General features: G+C 50.0%; 1 protein-coding gene across 1 annotated transcript in view; it reads right to left on the reverse strand.

Annotated features, from left to right (window-relative positions):
- Nucleotides 1-377: 377 nt before the first annotated feature.
- LOC311132257 (ras/Rap GTPase-activating protein SynGAP-like) overlaps nt 378-19,989 on the reverse strand; it is a gene marked incomplete at its 3' end in the record, with an annotated part of 72,739 nt that continues 53,127 nt past the window's right edge. The window contains exons 15-20 of the mRNA XM_084165491.1: nt 18,436-19,053; nt 17,405-17,926; nt 16,539-16,706; nt 3,305-3,516; nt 3,048-3,075; nt 378-680 (exon numbers count right to left, since the gene is read on the reverse strand). Of these exons, the coding sequence (XP_084021617.1) occupies nt 378-680; nt 3,048-3,075; nt 3,305-3,516; nt 16,539-16,706; nt 17,405-17,926; nt 18,436-19,053 (1,851 nt within the window). The remainder of the gene's footprint in view (nt 681-3,047; nt 3,076-3,304; nt 3,517-16,538; nt 16,707-17,404; nt 17,927-18,435; nt 19,054-19,989) is intronic.

The following is a 19,989-nucleotide window of genomic DNA, read 5'->3' on the forward strand; positions in this document are numbered from 1 at the left end:
CACACACACACACACACAGAGAGCATGGAACCCCTAGTTGGAAAACAAGAAAATTGTCAAATAAAGAGGTACAAAAAAGCTCATTAACTATGATTTACTAATTGTAAACCTTAAAAACTGATGGAAGCCCAATTCTCATTATTTCAAAGCCCATCTAGTGACTGATGCTGGAAATTAACGCAAGCTAAAGCGAGATGGTGCAATGCATCTGCCATCTGGTAAATCGATGTGTCAATGTTGTCATTGAATCTGTCCCTATCAAGTAAATCAATGATTATTTAGAAAAAAGGACAAAAGGAGAAACATAGCCAAGAGGATGTTCTGGGAGTGAAAACTCTTCTCTCCACTTTACTCGTTTCAGTAATCACATTTCGTTATTAGACTGCTCTCCTCCCGGTTAAGCTCAGATCTGATGTTGCTGTTGCCGAGGTCCAAGATGCCGTGCTCTTGGCTGGTGTAACCATGGTAGTAGTCGAGGGGTAGGCTCGGTTGCCACGGAGCTCCCCATTGTGGCTGACGTGTAGGCGGGGAGGTGGGACGGGAGGGAGGGCTCCGTTCGAAGGGGTGCTGGCACAGGAGACGCCCGAAAAGGAGACCCCGGGCCTGGCAGTGGCCCCCCCTCCCCACCCTCCAGGGAGACCATGGGGGTCTGCTGAACCCAGAGAGGAAGTGTCCTCTTCCTATCGATAGCAAGATAGAGAGAGGGAGGGAGGAGAAAAGGCGGAATGGTGGGTGGGAGGGAGTCAGAAGAGAACGCGTGGGGAGAGAACGTCACACAGGAGGGGATATATGAGGGGGTTAGGGGGAGTTTTGCAGAGAGGGAGAGAAGAAAAATGGGTTATAAAGTAGAGGAATGAGAAGTTCCAACAGAGATGAAAGAAAAGAAAGACTCCACAAGATATCAGAGGACAGAGACACGGGTGGGGTGGGAGGGGTTTAGGGTTGAGAAACAGGGTCCTGTTCATTAGGTACCCAATGGAAGAAGACGGACTGATATACCTGGACTTATCCAATAGGAAAAGCTGTTTTTCATTTTCCGTTGCAAAACATTTTCTGATGTATGCCCTAATGAAAACAACCCAAGTGTAGTCCAACCATTTGTCTGAGGCAATACAGAGGCACTATAGCCTATGCTGGCAGTAGCGACCTTTCCCTTAATGTAATGGGATTGATAAGAGTCAGTGTTTGTCATTTCAATTTGAGAAAATGTAGTTGTCAATGGGCTTCATTTCAGTGACACCCTAATAGTGTTGGCTGCCTTAATTCACTGCAGACTGTGGCCTCATACACACACTGAACAAGTAAAGCTAGACAGGCCAAGTTACGAAAAGTGTCACGTGGTCCCGGACTCTGGTTGAGATGGTAACGCTCTCGCCTTTGGATCCATATACCTTCCCCCCACGGCGGGGATCCCGGTTTGATCATGAGCCCTACACATTTGTACTCGCTTCACTCGGTCTCCCTGCTTCTGCCCCTATACTTTCTCAAATAATTAAATAAAAGTGTAATGTTTGGGATCAGCAAAAACTCATGCTCCTGATCTATCAAAACCACTGTTTCAGGCATCTGGCAGATGCCCCAAACTCATCCTCAACACAGGGATGCATGGAAAACTACCATTAGTCATACACTCTGTAAGACTTACAAAAATAAATAGCCACTAATCTATGTTTAATTAATTATTTCCTGTAAAGATGTATCAATACACATACAAAAAGATGCTAGTTAGTACCAAATAGGGTTCTTCATGTGTTCACCCTACCACCCCAAAATAACTCATAAACATAAACACAGAGGCAATACGGTTAGAATAAAACAACAACCAAAATCACAGGTACACCGGTATGTGAAATAATGCTACATGAAAACAAAAATGATCATAACCCACAACCCTCTAGCAAGAAGAAAACCCTCTTTGCAACCATGCAGACAGCGAAGAACCCAACCCTACTTTTTCCCCCAACCCTGTTTACTGTCAGTGTTGGTCTGACACTATCAGTGCAAACCGCAGCTTCTTTCTGATTCACATGTTGAGCCTCTCGCTTTTGAAAGATGAAAACATTTCAAATGATTAAATACAAGTTAATACAGTTGTACCATGGTAAGCTACTTAAGGCATTTCGTTTTTCAGAAATGTAAGGGGTATATTTCAGTAGTGTGTTACATACACACTATACATTGTGCAAAAAATACCATGTAGCTGGATCAGCTAGCCTGGAATCCAAACTGAATATCTCTCTGTTTCAATAATATTTCACTTCACTGGTTCAGTCTGGCCATGCTTTCATTGAAACTGGTTGTGTCTACAAATGAGGGGCATTTTGCAAAACAAATTGGTCAGGGATTGGATCACCTTCAACCAATCAAAAGTTGTCCAGTTGATAAAACTCCATGCTCTAAGACTCAGTCGAATATGCTGCAATGCATAGCAACACCCCTATACTTTACCACACCATTCAACCTTATACCGCCGGTCCACTCCATCATAGATGCCATTTACACCAACATTGAGTTAGAAATGACTCCATATGCAGTGGTTGAAACTGTCTTTTGTCAGTGGTGGTAAAAATGATATAATGTAGAGAGACATTGTGCCCAGACAGACATTCAACAGCTTACATACGACGGAATAGACATGGTGCACACATAAATATAGTATGTTGTCAAGTAAACAAATTCATCAATGTAAAGTGAACACTGTTTTAGATGTTTCGGCATGGTTTTCTCAAAGGGGAAGCTGGTGTTGAGGAACTTGGTTGGGTCCGTGACTTACCATTTTTTTGCCACAGGTACATCATATATGGGTAAGCCCGTCATATCTGGGTAAGCACGTTGCAGAGTAGCAGGTTTCCAAATGCATTCCACTACCACTACTAATGTAAAAATGGCACATATGACAGACTAGTGAATCCATATTAAACCATGTCAACGTACACACCATAGACTCATAGAGACTAGAAGACACTCTCAGCCATACAGACAAATGGACAGACCTGACAGATCTGCTCTCTGAACATTCTGGGCTTGATTTCAGGAATGGCACTCACTCTCAACTCATCCTCCACAGCCATCAGCCTGGAAAAGAAGGAGAAAATGTTTATTTTAGAGAAAGATACAGAGCCACGATTCAGTTTCTTTCTGCCATTTGGCCTCCCAACATTAGCCTTTCTGTTTATTGAAACAGATATGATGTTCGGGGAATTGAAATTCCCACAAAAGTAAATGCATTCAAAGTAAATGATATCTAGGCAAGTGAGCAAGCAGACATGAACCTTCTTTCTTGTCTTGTTTTGGTCGAGCTCACCTGTTGATGATGCCTTTGATTTGGCTGTCCTTCTCCAGCTGCTGCTGCCTCAGCATGCGCTCGCTGTCGTCCAGCCGGCTCTGGTACTGCGATAGGATCTTGCTGGTCTGCTGCTCCTGTGAAAGCATCCTGCGCTCATACTCCTCCAGCTTCCGATGGGACATTATCAGGCGCTCCTTCAGAGAATGGATCTCCTCCTCGTATTCCTTTACCTGGCAGACAGATGGCAGGGGAGGGAGATCAATGCTCTGGAATTCTGGATGCATTAGCATGTATTAAGCAGACCCGGTGCCAGTATAAAAGTGATTAAGGGGGAAGTTGAAATCGACGAGGGGGCAAAACAAATGTGGGTTCTTGCATTGGAATTATATTGAATTCTGCTTATATCACGCTATACCACAATAAACATTAAGTTCAAATGCAGAGATTCCGAGATCATTGAGTGCTTTTTAAGTGACAGGTCGGGGATATTTACAAATACACTGAGTGTACAAAACATTGAGTTAAAAATCCTTCTTTAACCTGTCTCCTACCCTTCATTTTAACTAATTAAAGTGGATTTAACAAGTGACATCAATAAAGGATCATAGCGTTCACCTGGTCAGTGTCACACCAGCCTTCACTTTGGCTCCCCCTCCTGTCCAGCTCAGGCGTTCGGCATTGCCGGCTTTCTAGCTGCTGCCGAACCTGCTGCTGGCAAACGCCCTTCACTCATCAACCCCGGACTTGTCTCGTCATCATTACACACACCTGGTTCCAATCCCCACTCTACCCCTCCCAGAGTGGTTTGATGGCACCCCAGCTCACTGTAGGGGGTTTCTCCTGCAGTGTGACCTCCACCTTGCACGTCATGCCAGGATGGCCTCCGAGATTGACAAGGTGGCCTTGGTGATTTCAGTGCTGACAGGCCGGGCTCTGGAGTGGGCGCACGCCGTCTGGGAGAGGGACGGTCCAGAAGTACAGTCCTATGAGCGCTTCACCCAACTCTTCCGTGCCGTTTTCGACCACCCAACAGAGGGCTGAGAGGGAGGTGAGCATCTCCTCCGTCTGCACCAGGGGTCCAGGACAACGTCTGAGTACGCTCTGGACTTCTGGACGGTGGCTGCGTCCACTGGCTGGAACGACCAGGCTATGTTGACGGTGTTCCACAGCGGGCTACAGGCGGACATCCAGACCGAGCTGGCCTGTCGCGATGAGGACCTCACGCTGGACCAGCTCAACGCCATGGCCATCCGCCTGGATAATCTCCTGCGTTCCCGTTCTCACCCATCCCAGGGGTTCGGGTCTCTCCCAGGAACCTCCAGCGAGTTTTAGGTCTCCCCTGGTTAGAGACCAGTTGCATAACCCCAGTATATCGTGGACAGAGAGGAGGTTGTTGGGTTGGTCGCAGGAGTGTCAAGGGAAGTGTCTCTCGGTGTCTATCTGTGCCACCTCTGTGGAAAGCCATATCCCGGAGGAATACCGGGACCTACAGGTGGCTTTTTCGAAGACTCGTGCCACGTGCCTGCCCCCTCATCGCCCATGGGATTGCACTATCGACCTACTGCCTGGTTCTACCCTCCCGCGGGGGCACATCTACCCTCTCTCGCATGCAGAGACCGAAGCTATGGGGTCTACATCCAGGAGGCGCTGGCCCAAGGATTCCTCCATCCGTCCAACTCTCCGGCCTCTTCCAGCTTCTTTTTTGTGAAGAAAAAGGACGGAAGTCTCGGCCCCTGTATCAATTACCGGACACTGAATAAGGCTACGGTTAAACTCATTATCCCCTGCCTCTCATACCCACTGTGATCAAACAGATGCACGGTGCTAAGTACTTTACCAAATTGGATTTACGCAGTGCCTACAACCTGGTGCGCATCAGAGAGGGGGATGAATGGAAGACCGCCTTCAGCACCAGCACCGGGCACTATGAATAAAGGGTAATACCCTACGTCCTGACAAATGCACCCTCGGTGTTCCAATCCTTCATTAATGAGGTGTTTAGAGACATGTTGGGTCGCTCTGTAGTGGTGTACATAGACGACATCTTGGTGTACTCCACTACACGCGAGCAACATGTCTCTCATGTCAGGTCCATTTTGGAGAGGCTGGCAGTCTCCTTCCTGGGCTATCGGATATCCACCGCGGGAGTGGAGATGGAAGAACAGAGGGTCAGTGCAGTACGGTCGTGGCCTGTTCCCTCCAACATCAAGGCAGTGCAGCGCTTCCTAGGTTTTGCCAACTATTTCAGTTGCTTCATTAGGGGTTTCAGCACAGTGGTGGCCCCTCTCACCTCCCTCCTGAAGGGAGGTCCTCGACAGCTGTGCTGGACTGGGGAGGCCAACGAAGCCTTTTGTGCGCTCAAGGAACGGTTTACAAACGCACCGGTTCTGGCTCACCCTGACCCGTCTCTGCCGTTCATCGTGGAGGTGGATGCCTCTGAGGTTCGAGTAGGGGCTGTTCTCTCCCAATGTACTGGGTCGCCACCTTAACTCCATCCATGCGCCTTCTACTCATGGAAGCTGTCTCCCGCGGAGCGTAATTACGACGTGGGGGATCATGAGTTGTTGGCCATCAAGAAGGCGCTAAAGGCATGGCGCACTGGCTGGAAGGTGCTCGACACCCATTCCTTGTCTGGACGGACCTTGGGCAGAATACGCACAAAACTCACTCCGTCACTCCTCCACTAACCTCACACCCTTTCAGTGTGTTCTAGGCTATTAGACGGCCCTGGCACCCTGGCACCGTAGCCAGATCGAGGCTCCTGCGGTGGACAATTGGTTCTGCCGCGCCAAGGAGGTATGGAACACAGTGCACACCCGTCTCCAGCTTTCACCCTGGTGACATGGTCGGGCTTTCTATGAAGGACCTGCCCCTCCGCCTGCCCTGCCGGAAGCTGAGCCCGCGGTTTGTGGGGCCGTTCAAAGTCCTGAGGAGAATCAATGAGGTAACGTACAGATTACAGCTCCCTGTCAATTACCGTATCTCACCCTCATTTCATGTATCTCTCCTCAGGCTGGTGGCAGCTGGTCCCTTGGCTAGCGCTGGACCCCACGACGCACCTCCCCCCTCCCTTGGACGTCGAGGGAGCCCCAGCATACTTTGTCCACAGCCTGTTGGACTCTAGGCGTCGTGGGGGGTCTCTCCAGTACCTGGTCGACTGGGAGGGGTACTGTCTCGAAGAGCGGTGCTGGGTTCCGGCGCAGGACATCCTGGACCATTCTCTCATACGGGATTTCCACAGGCGTCGTCCCGACCGACCCACACCGCGTCTCCAGGATCGTCCCCAAGGTCGGCAGCGTCCCGCTGCTGGAGGGGGAGGGGGGGTTACTGTCACACCAGCCTTCGCTTTGGCTCCCCCTCCTGTCCAGCTCAGGCGTTCGGCATCGCCGGCCTTCTAGCTGCTGCCGAACCTGCTGCTGGTAAACGCCCTTCACTCATCAACCCCGGACTTGTCTCGTCATCATTACACACACCTGGTTCCAATCCCCACTCTATCACTGTATATATACTCCCTCTGTCATTTGTCTTTGTCGGTCATTGTATATGTTGCTTGTTTGTATCAAATGATAGCCTACAATGGCATATACAGTGGGGGGAAAAAGTATTTAGTCAGCCACCAATTGTGCAAGTTCTCCCACTTAAAAAGATGAGAGAGGCCTGTAATCTTCATCATAGGTACACGTCAACTATGACAGACAAATTGAGGAAGTAAAATCCAGAAAATCACATTGTAGGATTTTTTATGAATTTATTTGCAAATTATGGTGGAAAATAAGTATTTGGTCACCTACAAACAAGCAAGATTTCTGGCTCTCACAGACCTGTAACTTCTTCTTTAAGAGGCTCCTCTGTCCTCCACTCGTTACCTGTATTAATGGCACCTGTTTGAACTTGTTATCAGTATAAAAGACACCTGTCCACAACCTCAAACAGTCACACTCCAAACTCCACTATGGCCAAGACCAAAGAGCTGTCAAAGGACACCAGAAACAAAATTGTAGACCTGCACCAGGCTGGGAAGACTGAATCTGCAATAGGTAAGCAGCTTGGTTTGAAGAAATCAACTGTGGGAGCAATTATTAGGAAATGGAAGACATACAAGACCACTGATAATCTCCCTCGATCTGGGGCTCCACGCAAGATCTCACCCCGTGGGGTCAAAATGATCACAAGAACGGTGAGCAAAAATCCCAGAACCACACGGGGGGACCTAGTGAATGACCTGCAGAGAGCTGGGACCAAAGTAACAAAGCCTACCATCAGTAACACACTACGCCGCCAGGGACTCAAATCCTGCAGTGCCAGACGTGTCCCCCTGCTTAAGCCAGTACATGTCCAGGCCCGTCTGAAGTTTGCTAGAGTGCATTTGGATGATCCAGAAGAGGATTGGGAGAATGTCATATGGTCAGATGAAACCAAAATATAACTTTTTGGTAAAAACTCAACTCGTCGTGTTTGGAGGACAAAGAATGCTGAGTTGCATCCAAAGAACACCATACCTACTGTGAAGCATGGGGGTGGAAACATCATGCTTTGAGGCTGTTTTTCTGCAAAGGGACCAGGACGACTGATCCGTGTAAAGGAAACAATGAATGGGGCCATGTATCGTGAGATTTTGAGTGAAAACCTCCTTCCATCAGCAAGGCATTGAAGATGAAACGTGGCTGGGTCTTTCAGCATGACAATGATCCCAAACACACCGCCCAGGCAACGAAGGAGTGGCTTCGTAAGAAGCATTTCAAGGTCCTGGAGTGGCCTAGCCAGTCTCCAGATCTCAACCCCTTAGAAAATCTTTGGAGGGAGTTGAAAGTCCGTGTTGCCCAGCGACAGCCCCAAAACATCACTGCTCTAGAGGAGATCTGCATGGAGGAATGGGCCAAAATACCAGCAAGTGTGTGAAAAAACCTCGTGAAGACTTACAGAAAACGTTTGACCTGTGTCATTGCCAACAAAGGGTATATATCAAAGTATTGAGAAACTTTTGTTATTGACCAAATACTTATTTTCCACCATAATTTGCAAATAAATTCATTAAAAATCCTACAATGTGATTTTCTGGAGAAAAAAAATCTCATTTTGTCTGTCATAGTTGACGTGTACCTATGATGAAAATTACAGGCCTCTCTCATCTTTTTAAGTGGGAGAACTTGCACAATTGGTGGCTGACTAAATACTTTTTTCCCCCACTGTACATTAATAGGCTACTTGATGGCCAACAGAGGCAAACGTATAATTCTTCACATTTAGCCTAATGTCCGTTTCATTGAGGACTTTTCCCCATAAAAAGAACCACACGAGGGAATTCCATAACTTCCACTTCAAATGTCCACTCGGGCAGCCCCGGAGACCCAAGAATTGAGCATGCATGCATAAAGCACTTCGCTTGATACAGTTTTATTTAAGCAGTCAACATTAGAATGCAGTTTAAACCACCTCTGAGCGAATTTATGTAATGCGCTATAGTGCGCCCAAAGTCCTTTTCCAGTGCTTTGTCTCCATTATTTCTTGATGTGCATCAGTTCTAGCGTGTTAATGTTTTATGGAAAAAGGGTTGGAAATAGGTGTCTCCATAATGACAATCTAAATAGCCTACTTACAACTGGTAAAAAGTTGTCACAATGTGCGCGCATGCTGCTCTCTTGACTCAGCCAATGGCTGTAGTGATCACTCACTCAGCAACAGCCTGCCTCACTGCCTGACAGTCAGCAGCAGGTCACAGTGAAATATATTTTTAAGAGAAATGCCATGGCGACCATGAGCAAACTTAGAAATAGCCCGTAACCGCAACCCGCGACAAATACATTTTGCCCCGCGACATCGTTTTCAAAGTAGACCAATTTGACGGGAAAACCACGAACATGGCAACACTGACTAACTAGAACATCCCCAAATGGGCACATAAATACATTTGGCCACACCCATTCTTTGCACACAGGCTGTCAGAGTGGTGTAGGTGGATGAGTAGGAATCAGGCGCAGGAAACCAGGAGGACTTCAACAGAACTTTACTAAAGTCCAAACACAAATATCAGTCGCCAACCCAACCGGGTGGCGCGAACAATTACGCACGAAAACACAGTGCGGAAACAACAAGAAAAGCGCACACAGTGCGAGCTCTCGAAAATACACAATAACGAGAGAACAAACTCGTAGAAGCAGGCTGACATAAACAATCACGCATAACACCTGACCCAAACACACGAAACTAAATAAGGGAACAATTAAGACACAAATAAGGGACAGGTGTTATGAACAGACAAAACCAAATGAACATGAAACATAGAACGGTGGCAGCTAGTACTCCGGAGACGACGACCGCCGAAGCCTGCCCGAACAAGGAAGAGGAGCAGCCTCGGCCGAAACCGTGACAGTACCCCCCCCTTGACGCGCGGCTCCAGCCGTGCGCCGACCCGGAGCTCGGGGACGACCCGGACGACGCGGAGCAGGGCGCGCAGGATGACCCCGATGGAAATCGGTCAGTAGGGACTGGTCTAATACGTCCCTCCTTGGCACCCAGCACCGCTCCTCCGGGCCGTACCCCTCCCACTCCACGAGATATTGAAGACCCCCCATCCGGCGTCTAGAATCCAGGATGGACCTCACGGTATACGCCGGAGCCCCCTCGATGTCCAACGGGGGCGGAGGAGTCTCCTCAATCTCAAAGTCCTGGAGTGGACCAGCTACCACCGGCCTGAGGAGAGACACATGGAACGAGGGGTTAATATTTTTGTAATCAACAGGTAGTTCTAACCTATAACTCACCTCGTTCAATCTCCTCAGGACTTTAAATGGCCCCACAAACCGCCGACCCAGCTTCCGGCAGGGCAGGCGGAGGGGCAGGTTTCTGGTTGAGAGCCAGACTCGATCTCCAGGTGCGTACACTGGCCCCTCACTGCGGTGTAGGTCGGCGCTCGTCTTCTGTCGACGTATGGCACGCTGCAGATGGACGTGTGCAGCGTCCCACGTCTCCTCCGAGCGCCGCACCCACTCATCCACAGCGGGGGCCTCGATCTGGCTCTCATGCCATGGTGCCAGAACCGGCTGGTACCCTAACACACACTGAAAAGGGGTTAGTTGGGTGGAGGAGTGGCGAAGAGAGTTCTGTGCCATCTCGGGCCAGGGCACATATCTCGCCCACTCCTCCGGCCGGCCCTGACAGTATGACCTCAGAAACCTACCCACATCCTGGTTGACACGTTCAACCTGCCCATTACTCTCCGGGTGGTAACCCGAGGTAAGGCTTACCGAAACCCCCAACCGTTCCATAAATGCTCTCCACACTCTAGAGGTGAACTGGGGGCCTCGGTCAGACACTATATCCTCGGGTACCCCGTAATGCCGGAAGACATGGGTGAACAGAGCCTCTGCGGTCTGTAGGGCAGTGGGTAGACCCGGCATGGGAAGGAGACGACAGGCCTTAGAGAACCGATCCACAACGACCAGGATGGTAGTATTCCCCTGTGAGGGGGGAAGGTCGGTAACAAAATCCACCGAGAGGTGGGACCAGGGTCGTTGTGGAATAGGCAGGGGTTGTAACTTACCCCTGGGCAAATGTCTGGGCGCCTTACACTGGGCACACACCGAACAGGAGGAGACATAAATCCTCACATCCCTAGCTAACGTTGGCCACCAGTACTTCGTGCTAAGGCAGTGCACTGTCCGGCCGATACCCGGATGGCCAGAGGAGGGGGACGTATGAGCCCAACAAATGAGGCGATCGCGTACCTCGAGCGGAACGTACGTCCGACCCACAGGACACTGTGGAGGACTCGGGTCGGTGCGTAACGCCCGCTCGATCTCACCATCAACCTCCCACACCACCGGAGCAACCAGACAAGACTCCGGTAGTATGGGCGTGGACTCAACTGACCTCTCCTCTGCGTCATACCGCCGAGACAGAGCATCTGCCTTCCCGTTCTGGGACCCAGGGATGTATGTGATTTTAAACACAAACCGGGCTAGGAACATAGTCCAGCGAGCCTGGCGAGGATTCAGTCTCCTAGCTGCCCGGATGTACTCCAGGTTACGATGGTCAGTTAGAATGAGGAAAGGGTGTTGAGCCCCCTCGAGCCAATGCCGCCACACCTTTAGGGCCTGTACCACGGCTAACAGCTCCCTGTCTCCTACGTCATAATTCCGCTCCGCCGGACTGAGCTTCTTTGAGTAAAACGCACAGGGACGGAGTTTAGGTGGAGTGCCAGAACGCTGGGAAAGAACGGCCCCTATCCCGGCCTCTGACGCGTCCACCTCTACTTGGAACGGTAAAGAGGGATCCGGATGCGCCAACACCGGCGCCGAGGTAAACAGGTCCTTCAGTCTCCCAAATGCCCTGTCCGCCTCAGCTGACCACCGCAAGCGCACCGGACCCCCCTTTAACAGAGACGTTATGGGAGCTGCCACCTGTCCAAAACCCCGGATAAACCTCCGGTAATAATTCGCAAAACCCAAGAACCGTTGCACCTCCTTCACAGTGGTTGGGGTCTGCCAATTACGCACAGCTGACACCCGGTCTACCTCCATCTTCACCCCTGACGCAGATAACTGGTAACCCAGAAAGGAGACCGACTTCTGAAAAAACAGACATTTCTCTGCCTTGACATATAGGTCATGCTCCAACAGCCTCCTCAATACTCGGCGCACCAGGGCTACATGCTCAGCACGGGTAGGACTATACACCAGAATGTCGTCGATGTACACAACTACTCCCTGTCCCTGCATGTCCCGGAAGATCTCATCGACGAAGGATTGGAAGACTGAGGGAGCATTCATCAACCCATATGGCATGACTAGATACTCGTAGTGTCCGGAAGTCGTGCTAAACGCTGTCTTCCATTCATCGCCCTCTCGAATGCGCACCAAGTTATATGCGCTCCTAAGATCCAATTTTGTAAAGAACTGCGCACCGTGCAGTGACTCCGTCATAGTCGCAATCAGAGGAAGTGGATAGCTGTACTTCACTGTGATCTGATTGAGACCGCGGTAATCAATACACGGGCGCAGACCTCCATCCTTTTTCTTCAGAAAAAATAAACTTGAGGAAGCGGGTGAAACGGAGGCCCGTATGTATCCCTGTCTAAGAGACTCAGAGATGTATGTCTCCATAGCCTTTCTCTCCTCTTGAGACAAAGGATACACATGGCTCCGCGGGAGAGCTGCTCCTGACTGGAGATCTATCGCACAATCCCCCCGTCTATGAGGCGGCAGCTGCGCCGCCCTAGTCTTACTGAACGCTAATGCCAAATCCTCATACTCGGGGGGAATCTGCAGTGCTGGCATTAGATTCGGACTCTCCACCGAGGTCGCCCCTATGGAAACACCCAGACACCGCCCCTCACATTGAGCAGACCACCCTTTAAGAGCTTTCTCTCGCCACCTAATAATAGGGTCATGAGTCATCAACCAGGGAAGACCCAGCACTACCGGATACGCAGGAGAGTCAATCAGATAGAGCTGAATTCTCTCCTCATGACCCTCCTGCGCCATCATCTGAAGGGGTGCTGTGACTTCCCTAATCAACCCAGACCCTAACGGACGGCTATCTAGGGCATGGACGGGGAAAGGCTTATCCACTGGAAGGAGGGGAATCCCTAACTCTATACAGAACTGGCGATCTACAAAATTCCCAGCTGCGCCTGAATCTACCAGCGCCTTATGCTGGGAACGAGGTGCAACCTGTGGGAAACAAACAGGCAAGGTTAGGTGCACGACAGAAAGCTCTGGGTAAGCAGGGTGCCTACTCACCTGGGGGGACCCCCCAATGCGAGACCTGCCATCTCCCTCACTGGAGGACCCGCCCCAACACCTAGCCGCGGTGTGCCCTCCACGACCACAGTTGGTGCAAGGGCCGGGTCCCCTCGGGCTCCTCCTCCTCCGTTCCCTAGCGCCAGCACCTCCGAGCTCCATAGGGCTCGGCTCGGAGGTGCTGGAGAGTGGAATGGGCGAACCCCCCCCTCCGGGACGCCCACGGGTGGCGAGCAGGGTATCCAGCCGGATGGCCATGTCGACCAGCTGGTCGAACGTCAACGACGTGTCCCTGCACGCCAACTCTCGCTGGACGTCCTCCCGGAGGCTGCAGCGGAAATGGTCGATATGGGCCCGCTCATTCCACCCTGCATCAGCCGCTAGGGTCCGAAACTCCAAGGCAAAGTCATGGGCGCTCCTCATCCCCTGTCGAAGGTAGAATAGACGTTCCCCCGCCGCCTTCCCCTCTGGTGGATGGTCGAACACAGCACGGAAGCGGCGGGAGAACTCCGCATAGTTCGTGGTAGCGGCGTCCATTCTCCTCCACTCGGCGTTGGCCCACTCCAACGCCTTGCCGGTGAGACAGGAGATGAGGGCTGAGACGCTCTCGTGTCCCGAGGGCGCCGGGTGTACGGTGGCGAGGTAGAGCTCCACCTGCAGCAGGAACCCTTGACACCCGGCAGTGGAGCCGTCGTACGCCCTCGGGAGCGAGAGCCGAATCCCACTAGGTTCCGGAGATGAGACAGGAGGGCTGACCGATGGGGCTGGTTCGGTTCGTGGAGGTGTGGGAACCCCGCTGGTCTCCCATCGGTGCAGCGTATTCATCACCCCCTCCAGGGCATGACAGACCTGGTTGATGCGGTCCTCCTGACCACGAAGACGTTCAGCCATCTCGGCTGTCGGCGCGGTCGCTCCTGCTGATTCCATGGAAGTGATGCGTGATTCTGTCAGAGTGGTGTAGGTGGATGAGTAGGAATCAGGCGCAGGAAACCAGGAGGACTTCAACAGAACTTTACTAAAGTCCAAACACAAATATCAGTCGCCAACCCAACCGGGTGGCGCGAACAATTACGCACGAAAACACAGTGCGGAAACAACAAGAAAAGCGCACACAGTGCGAGCTCTCGAAAATACACAATAACGAGAGAACAAACTCGTAGAAGCAGGCTGACATAAACAATCACGCATAACACCTGACCCAAACACACGAAACTAAATAAGGGAACAATTAAGACACAAATAAGGGACAGGTGTTATGAACAGACAAAACCAAATGAACATGAAACATAGAACGGTGGCAGCTAGTACTCCGGAGACGACGACCGCCGAAGCCTGCCCGAACAAGGAAGAGGAGCAGCCTCGGCCGAAACCGTGACACAGGCTAGGTACTGTATATCTCTGCACGCTAAAGCGCGCGCATTCACACAACATTAAACTCGCCATATGCTCGCCAAACAAAGACAAAGAAAGAAATTGACAGTACACTGGTAAATGCAATTCAATAAACCAAAAGTTATTTATCACAAGTGTTGCGCAGTTTGTGAGCTCTCCAAACAACGTTTCCACTTGGAGAATGGTATGAATGTACATTATATTTAATGAATTATTAACATTTCCGTAACCAAACATTCTAAATTAATGGGGGAATATGTTGGGATTAACAGTAACTTGAATATTGACAGTAACTTGAACTTGAATCACTGATGAATATATATTTCACGGGGCATTGATAAACATTGACAAAGAATTGACACAATGAAAATAGTGTGCACGAATTGACGGGAGTCAGTGTGCAATAGTGGAGACAGATGTGCCTGTAGCACGTCTTCGCCACACACCACTTCCCTTATTCCGGTCTCGACATTTTAAATTATGCCCGAGACACGTTCCTCACACATAAGCAGTAACCTCATAAACATTGTCAGGACGTAGCAGTTGTCACTTTTCTTTCAACAGAAATCATTACGTTTCAGTATTTCTAACCACCCCCCTTAAATGCGCACACTACCCAAACTAATGGCAGAATGGCACATTCCAAACGAGCACTGGGTACATGATACATATTGACCAACATGGTATGTCCATTTGGTGAATGTAGATTGGCAAATAAAGGAACATCATAGCAGTTGCTCGGAGGCAGATGGACACTTTGCCCAGGCCCTAAACACTGTCCACTAACCTTTTGGCGATGCGGGGGCCTTTGTTGAAGCAGGTAAGGGAGCATTCTCTCCCGAACGATGCACAGTGGAGACTGGGGTTGTCTCCAGACCCCCCAGCAGTGACACAACTTCCGTGCCACACCCAGGAACATTTTGCGGTGCAGTCATTTTCTCTCCAAGCCCAGGGAAAGGGTCAGATCACACACTCCCCTCTCCAGGCTCCTGAGAGAGCTCGGTCATAATCAATTCAGTGTCAGTCAATGTCGGGATGAAAACCTCACACACCCCATCATAGGGCAGACACTCCTGCAGAGCAGAGGAGCAGGAGGGAGGCAGGTCGGCCTCCAACACTGCGTGCTCACCAGGGCCCGACTGGTAAACTTGACCCTGCCCTTATAAATCAAAATCAAATATTACAGGCGGAGGCGTGTTACGTTATTCACTTAGCCTACCACAGAGATGAGAAGCGTTTTTTCCCGCTTTTTATGGAAACCCAAAGGAGTCTTACCTAACCGCCCCAGTGGCTTTCCATAGCCCCCCTACACAGCGCTCTGTCCATTGTGCTGACACAGCGCAGCAGAGATACACTTTTTTCCGCCAACCTGTCACTCAATCATTTGAACTTTTTTGCTATTTTTATATAGGGACATAAAATTAAAACTGAGGGAGCACAAGTTTGAACTGAGGGGGCTAAGCCCCCTTTAGCCCCCTCGTGGAGCCGGGTACAGTATTAAGGCTGACCCCAATGTTTCAGAGCTCCTACAATACACTTTATTCCCCACCTGTAGCGTCGTATTCCCCACTTTTACACAGTGTGAAAACTATGAACCATCTGGTAGGTGAGGAATTACATTAATTCAAGGGGGATACCTAGTCAGTTGCACAACGGAATGCATTCAACTGAAATGTGTCTTCCGCATTTAACCCAACCCTTCTGAATCAGAGAGGTGCGGGGGCTGTCTTAATCAACGCAATTGGCGCATTTGTTGGGGGTTAACTGCCTTGCTCAAGGGCAAAACAGCAGCTCTTTCCACCTTGCAGATTCGAACCAGCGACCTTTTGGTTACTGGTCCAACACTCTTAACCGCTAGGCTTCCTGCATTCCTTTCTTCAAGGAACATTTAATTCAAGGAACAGTCTATCAATATTTTCTGGTCCCAATCCTGGAACATCAAATTATGACATAGAGTGAAAGTTTTCCTTTGACCCTGTCATAATATTCTTGGAACATCATGCTGGGGGTCAAATGTTACCATACAACCAAATGAAAATCAGATAAAGACATTCCATTATAATCTAGGAACCTTCTTTTATTTACCAGAGAGGCTGTCATCCCCCCAAAAATGGACTCACCCTATCCATGCGTGACTCGTCCATGCTCTTGGAGTACTCCTTCATCTTGAGGTCCTCAAGGTTCGATGAGCTACGCAATATTTCAATGTCGGCAGAGAGGTGTGGCATGTTGGACACCCAGGCCACAGTGCGCTCGTTGGGGGTCAGGGTGGAGGGGGACTGAGAACCCTGAAAGCAAAGAGGCAAGATGATACAGGAAGAGGATCAGAAATCGCATGATCCTGCTATCAAGATTATTAAGACTAAAAGGTACTCCTATCTCGGAAAGTATTTAGGAAAGCTTGTGATGTGTTCTAATCTGTTAAGCGTTGACGGCATATTGCTTAAATTACTAGATCAAACAGCAACACTTTTCTGTGCTTTTTGGTTGGCTATCCATCTTCTACATGTATCTCTATGCACTTACCTTTGGACAAGTACTTAGATTTGGACAATATACAATAATGTTCAAACAATAGCCTTCAATACATAATCAGATTGTCTTTGATGTTACATTTACATTACATTACATACTTTTACATAATGTGAAACGTGTAGGGAACTGGGACAAAATATAGATTTGGTTAAAATCGAACACAAATTACATGTTCATAACACTGAAGTTGTGACACAGGCTAAGCTTCCTCTGTGACCCCTCCCTCCTAAATCAGTTGAGATTCTGAGAATCACCAAAGTATGATTAATATATGTAGCCAAGGTGGTTTGTGACGAGTAACCTTGCCTGAGACCTCTAGACTCGTTTTAGCTCCCAGAGCTAATGCCAAGGCTTTAGCTCAGTGGACTAACACGGTCTCAAGTCTCCTGGATTGCTCCAGTTGGATACCCAGGCGTCCCAACATAGAGCCCATGGCATTCCAGCAATAGACCTGTTTATTGACTGTGGGCTTGAGCAGATGCTGCTGTGGAGGCTGCTGCTGGGACTGCTGCTGAGGCTGCTTGGTGCTCTTAGTCGGGGTGTCTGTGGTCTGAGGCTGCTTGGTGCTCTTAGTTGGGGTGTCTGTGGTCTCTCCGTTGCCCCCTTGTGGTGCCCCCTGGCCGTCCCTGGCAGAGCTCGACTGATGCGGGAGCCCAGGGGCTGGGCAGTCAGACGGTTTGACAGACAGCTGCTGCTGCTGTTGTTGCTGCGGAGAGGGCTGCCTGCCGCCAAAGCTGGACTCGGGCGACTGGAGAAGGAGGTTCCTGCTCTGGGGGCGGGCCTTGGGAGGGGTGGAGGTGGCCCCGGGGCTGATGGACAGCTGGGATTTGAGGCGCTGCGGGGGAGGCGGTGCTACGGAGCCATGACGGACAGGGTGCACGGTGGAAGGGGGAGTGGCCAAGGAGGTGGGAGTGCCTGTGCCTGTTGCCGTCTGAGGGGTCATGCCCATAAGAATCTGCTGCTGGAGATTCTCCTGAGAGAGAGAGGGTGGGCGGGAAAAGGAAGAGAGGGAGACAGAGGGAGGGGGGGCAGGAAATATAAGAGGAGAGACGAGGACGTGAGGAATGGTTGTGAAGTCAATTTATTCGGACAATCCTTTTGTTCATGCCTGTCTAACTTGTTTTTCAAGCATCTGCTCATACAAACAATAGGCAGATACATTTCACTATCAATGTCTCTAAAAAGTGACTGCTGGGTCATTCCTGTACATTTATTTTGAAATTATATGAAATATCAATTTAAATCCATGATGGGGTTTATCAATGCAACAGACCACAACAACAGTTTGCAACAGTCAGATTGCTAAATGTAATGTCTGCATGAGGTGTTACATGCATTGTGTGGTGTATGTATGTTTAGTATGAAGAGATGTATTCTTGTTATCGTGCACTTAGGCTCTGACAGTGTCATCTGAAATGCTGCTACCGGAATGAATGAAATTCAATTGAAATTAAATGACTGATATTTTCCTGGAATACAGACCTGCACTTGCAGCGAAAGCTGGCGCTGGGCGTATTCAGTGTTCTGGTTCTGCCGCGTGTAGTCGTCACTGTAGCTGTGAGAATGGACAATACTGGGCTGCACCAGACTGCTCTGTGGCCGCAGGGCCGACAGGTCCTCGCTGCGCGAGAAGCCACCGTGGCCGAATGCCCTCACGTAGCCCTGTTGGTGGTGGGCATTGTCAAGCTCCGGGGCCAGCAAGAGCGGAGGGGGAGGTGGCTGGGCCTGAGGACGACTGTGGGGCTGACCCCGAGGGCCGTCGGCAGCCAGATGGAAGAGGGGGTTCTGGAAGGAGAGGGGGAAGTGCATGGCGGCTGCCGCATGCTGCTGCTGCTGGGAGAGAGAGTCGGTGGGACCCCCCATGTGGTGGAGGGGTCCCCCCATCTGGCTCAGCCTCAAGCCAGAGCCCCCCGAGCCGCCAGCGGACATGTGGCCTCCCATGCGAAGCGGGCCACCCAGGTTCCCGAAACTGTGGCCCAGGCCTGCTATGGAGGCCTGGGAGGAGTTGAGCATATCGCCCACCGAATGGAGGTTGGAAATGCTGTTCATCCGTGAGTCCTGCAGGTCCATCATGGACACACTTTTGTTCACACTGAGGACCTAGGAGAGAGAGAACATAACCTGTCAACTGGAATAACCTATTATTATGTCACTTATGACCCAAAAATGTTCACTATTTAGTGATTGGGATAATTCATACAGTGAGGGAAAAAAGTATTTGATCCCCTGCTGATTTTGTACGTTTGCCCACTGACAAAGACATGATCAGTCTATAATTTTAATGGTAGGTTTATTTGAACAGCGAGAGACAGAATAACAACAAAAAATCCAGAAAAACGCATGTCAAAAATTTTATAAATTGATTTGCATTTTAATGAGGGAAATAAGTATTTGACCCCTCTGCAAAACATGACTTAGTACTTGGTGGCAAAACCCTTGTTGGCAATCACAGAGGTCAGACATTTCTTGTAGTTGGCCACCAGGTTTGCACACATCTCAGGAGGGATTTTGTCCCACTCCTCTTTGCAGATCTTCTCCAAGACATTAAGGTTTCGAGGCTGACGTTTGGCAACTCGAACCTTCAGCTCCCTCCACAGATTTTCTATGGGATTAAGGTCTGGAGACTGGCTAGGCCACTCCAGGACCTTAATGTGCTTCTTCTTGAGCCACTTCTTTGTTGCCTTGGCCGTGTGTTTTGGGTCATTGTCATGCTGGAATACCCATCCACGACCCATTTTCAATGCCCTGACTGAGGGAAGGAGGTTCTCACCCAAAATTGGACGGTACATGGCCCCGTCCATCGTCCCTTTGATGTGGTGAAGTTGTCCTGTCCCCTTAGCAGAAAAACACCCCCAAAGCATAATGTTTCCACCTCCATGTTTGACGGTGGGGATGGTGTTCTTGGCAGCATTCCTCCTCCTCCAAACACGGCGAGTTGAGTTGACGCCAAAGAGCTCGATTTTGGTCTCATCTGACCACAACACTTTCACCCAGTTCTCCTCTGAATCATTCAGATGTTCATTGGCAAACTTCAGA

This window comes from Coregonus lavaretus (genome assembly GCF_964263955.1).
Source record: "Coregonus lavaretus genome assembly, chromosome: 7".
In the NCBI taxonomy this organism is placed as follows: Eukaryota; Metazoa; Chordata; class Actinopteri; order Salmoniformes; family Salmonidae; genus Coregonus; species Coregonus lavaretus.